A 4,440-nucleotide genomic window follows, 5' to 3' on the forward strand; every position below is an offset into this window, starting at 1 on the left:
TTAGGGGGGGCGTGGTAGAGTCTTAACTTTGATAAAGAATATCTCTTTGGTTTTGAGACTTTAGTCTTTGCAACTTCAGGGATCTTATCTATGCACAATCAGCTTGTAACACTCCAAAGAGAAAGGAAAACTTGAAATCGCATCATATGACCCCTTTAAATAAAGGTCATTAATAACTAATCACTCTTTCTGCAGCATGTCTGTGACCCAGGCTATGGAATGGCTGATTGAGCATGTGGATGACCCCATGGTTGACACACCTCTGCCTGGACAGGACACCCCAGGGGCGGCGGCTGCTGCAGCCACAGCCCCTGCCCCTGCCCCAGCTCCCTCTGCCACTGCTTCAGGAGCCCGGGCCCGTCTGCCATCCCAGGCCAGCCTAGAAGAGGCCAAACAAGATGAACTGACAGAGATCTTCAAACGGATCAGAAGGAAAAGAGAGTTCAGGCCTGACTCACAGGTTAGTGTCATGAGAAACAGAAGAATAGCTAATTTTTAAACTCAAACATGATAAAATTTCCTGATCCACTGACATACTATGATAATAGCCTCAGTGGTTTAACCAATGCAAGATTAAAGTGTCAGATTGAATAAATGGTTTTCTGCTTTTTTTTTCCTTTTTTTTTTTTTTTACCCAAACTATATTGGACAATACAATTAGAATAAAATCAGATCCATTTGTTCAGTTTGGTTAATTTACCATAGAAATGATCATCAGCTTGATGCAATAAAACTTTCTTTTACAACATATGAGATTAGCTGTCATTAAAAGTGAAAACTGTAAATTTCAGCTTCTACTCATGCCTGTCATGATATTGAACCATGGTTTGAATTCATGCGGATGCGATGCAAGCACATTTTCAAGTCTTGTTTTAATCAGGTTTCGCATCACAAGAAACCTTTTTGTTTTAGTATTTTGTTATGCGCTTTTAGCATTTTCATTTACTGTTCTTTTTACACATTTTTTTTTTAGTTTTAGCAATTTTAATGCTAAATACAACTTAAACTTTATTTTAGTTAGCTGCCAAAGCAACGTTTCTCATTTTTAAATGTTCACGTTTGAGTGTTTCATGTATTTATATTTTAATTTATTTCAACATTTTTTTTCAATTTACAAAAACAATTTTTAAAACCCACAACACCCTAGCATCATAGAAGCGACTTTTTCCACAGGTAAATGCTACTATAGAATTAATTTTTGTTGGTTGCAAATCCTGCAGTAATGCGATGCAAGCACATTTTCAAGTCTTGTTTTAATCAGGTTTCGCATCACAAGAAACCTTTTTGTTTTAGTATTTTGTTATGCGCTTTTAGCATTTTCATTTACTGTTCTTTTTACACATTTTTTTTTTAGTTTTAGCAATTTTAATGCTAAATACAACTTAAACTTTATTTTAGTTAGCTGCCAAAGCAACGTTTCTCATTTTTAAATGTTCACGTTTGAGTGTTTCATGTATTTATATTTTAATTTATTTCAACATTTTTTTTCAATTTACAAAAACAATTTTTAAAAGTTTTAGCTAACAATAACAACACTGATAACAACAAGCTAAAAACCATTAAAACCACCCACAACACCCTAGCATCATAGAAGCGACTTTTTCCACAGGTAAATGCTACTATTCACATAAAATAGCTACGTCTGTCTTGCTGTGGAATCTTTTTAGATGCATCATCTCGTATCTCTGTTTGTGTGTAGGTAGTGATTGCACTGATGGAGATGGGCTTCGATGAGAAGGAGGTGGTTGATGCCCTCCGCGTCAATAATAATCAACAGGATGCAGCTGTATGTAAACATTCAGAGGATCATAAAATCATGTATATTGAGCTATTTCAACAGCCAATTAAGATTAAATGAGCTCATTGATATTCTGTAAAATATGTGGTTAAGTCTTTGTTTTGTTTAGTTAAACAACATTTATTAAGGTCACATTTTTATTCCATATCCTTGTTTTGTAACTTCTATTCCCACAAAGTGTGAATGGCTGCTGGGTGACAGAAAGCCCACCCCTGAGGATCTGGACAAGGGCATTGATACCAGCAGTCCCCTGTTTCAGGCTATCCTGGAGAATCCCGTCGTACAGCTTGGTCTCACAAACCCCAAGACTCTTCTAGGTGAGTTTTTTTCCCCTGTATGCTCAAAGGTTCTTCAAAACAGTCAAATCAATGATTGTTTCTGCTGTTTTTTTCTACTTTTCTGTTGGAAAACAAAATTTCTGGCTGAGCAAAACTTGTTATTTCAAGGTTTTCAACTGGTTATTTGATTCTATCCATTTGGCCTGTTATGACAGCAAGTTTTCCACTTCCTCCAGCTGAACAGTAATCCAGATTAATGATGCTGCCAGCACCATGCTTGATGGCAGGATGACGTTATCTGGGTATTGGGCTCTGTGTGGTTTGTGGTAAATACAGCACTTTGCTTTGGGGCCAGAGTGCTCTATTTTCACTTCATCAGACCACAGCAGTTACTTCCAAAGCCTTTCAGCTTTTGTCACCAGGCTTCTCACAATATCCAGAATGATCTTGGACTTGCTCAGAAGTTGCTTCCCTTCTAACCACGGTTACAAAAAGGACTTCTTGGAATCTTGGAAGTCAAATTTAAATTTTTAAAACTTTCAAATTTTATCTGGTTGCCCCATTTGCTAAGCAGCTGACTTGAATTTAAAATGGTCTACTACACTGTGTAATGATTTGCTAATTGATAATTTCATATTTTAATATATGTTCTTAATTTTTTTTTACCTCCATTACCACACACAACTGGTGGGATGTTGTATTTTATTTATTTACACTAATGGCTGAAAGTTTGGAATACTTTTTTTTTTTTTTTATGTTTTTGAAAGAAGTTTGTTGTGCTCATTAAGGCTGCATTTATTTGATAAAAAGAGTAAAACCATTAATGTTGTGAAATATTATTTCAATTTAAAATAGCCATTTTCTATTTTAATATATTTTAAAATGTAATTTATTCCTGTGATTGCAAAGCTTTTCAGCAGTCTTCAGTGTCACATGATCCTTCAGAAATCATTCTAATATGCTGATTTTGTGTTCAAGAAATTTCTTTTCATCAATGTTAAAAACAACACTGTTTCTTTTTTTGGTGTAGAAACCATAATATATATATTTTCAGGATTATTTGGTGAATAGGATTATTTGGATCATAGTTGGCTCAAACATTTGAATGATAATGTATCACAGATTCCACAACAAATATTAATCAGTTAAGACTGTTTTCTGCATTGAAAATAACAATATGTTTCTCTTGCACCAGGAATAAATACCGTAACACTTTCAAATATATTTAAAACAAAATGTTTATTTTAAAATGTAAAATATATATTTTTGATTAAATAAATGCAACCTCTGTGAGCATAAGAGACTTCTTTCAAAACAATTAAACATTTTAATTATTCCAAGCATGCAATTATTGTCAGTATGCGTTCCCTGGGAATAGAACTAGTGACCATGGCATTGATAACACCATATGCTATAAGATGACCTACAGGACTCATAAATATTTATTATTTTATTTATGTTTGTTAACATATTTAATGTGTGTGGGTTTTTTTAGGGATATTACATATGTTTTGGATTGGCGTTAAAGACCACTGTTGAAACAGACTAAACTGTATTTTCAAGTAGATGCAGTCCAATCTGTGTCAGTTGTTGGTTGGATGTGGCTGAGACATGTTTTTCTTGGCTTCACAGCCTTTGAGGACATGCTGGAGAATCCGCTGAACAGCACGCAGTGGATGAATGATCCTGAGACAGGTCCCGTCATGCTCCAGATCTCCAGAATCTTCCAGACACTCAACCGCACGTAAAGCACACCTCATCTGTGGAGCGGCCAGAACCACAGCATAGCATAGGGAAAAAGGTCAATCATTTAAAAGAGAAGTGTGCGTGTGCGTGCGTGTGTGTATAGTTTATGTGTGTGCGTGTGTATTTGGCATAACTATTGTTTTAAGTGGAGAAGTCACAAAAGATGAATGTAAAAATACGATGATGACATTTTCACATCATGTTATACAGAGGAAAATATCTATTTATAACTACACAACACTTGTACAAATACAATGTAAGCAGTAACTTAATGATAAATAGCTAACTCAATTAACCCCATGTCAGAAAAAAAAAAACGCAGTCGGAAAAAGGATCCCCCCCCCCCCCCTAAAAATGAATTGTAAACTCAATCAGGTGTAGCTAATCAATGTCTCAATGGCACACAAAGACAACTCTGAAGCAGTTGCAGAAATTTATGACAGAGTGGTCATTGTGTGCATGTAAAAACAATATCACAAATACTTCACAAATTTGGCTTGAATGGGAAGATTGCACTCCTCAAGAAAGGCCACATGCAGTCACGACTGAGCTTTGCCAAAAGCACCTTGAAGATTCTGAGGCAGATGAGACCAAAATTGAATTATTTGCCCTCAACAC

At 35.5% G+C, this 4,440-nt stretch overlaps 1 protein-coding gene across 1 annotated transcript in view; it reads left to right on the plus strand.

Moving 5' to 3' along the window:
* Positions 1-4,107, plus strand: part of LOC107555477 (ubiquitin-associated domain-containing protein 1-like) — an 8,914-nt gene extending 4,807 nt beyond the window's left edge. The window contains exons 7-10 of the mRNA XM_016238287.1: positions 196-460; positions 1,700-1,786; positions 1,977-2,115; positions 3,709-4,107. Coding sequence (XP_016093773.1) covers positions 196-460; positions 1,700-1,786; positions 1,977-2,115; positions 3,709-3,824 — 607 coding nt within the window. The 3' untranslated portion in view covers positions 3,825-4,107. The remainder of the gene's footprint in view (positions 1-195; positions 461-1,699; positions 1,787-1,976; positions 2,116-3,708) is intronic.
* The last annotated feature ends 333 nt before the right edge of the window (positions 4,108-4,440 follow it).

Source organism: Sinocyclocheilus grahami, unplaced genomic scaffold, assembly GCF_001515645.1.
Source record: "Sinocyclocheilus grahami isolate Dianchi unplaced genomic scaffold, SAMN03320097.WGS_v1.1 scaffold535.1, whole genome shotgun sequence".
Classification (NCBI taxonomy): domain Eukaryota; kingdom Metazoa; phylum Chordata; class Actinopteri; order Cypriniformes; family Cyprinidae; genus Sinocyclocheilus; species Sinocyclocheilus grahami.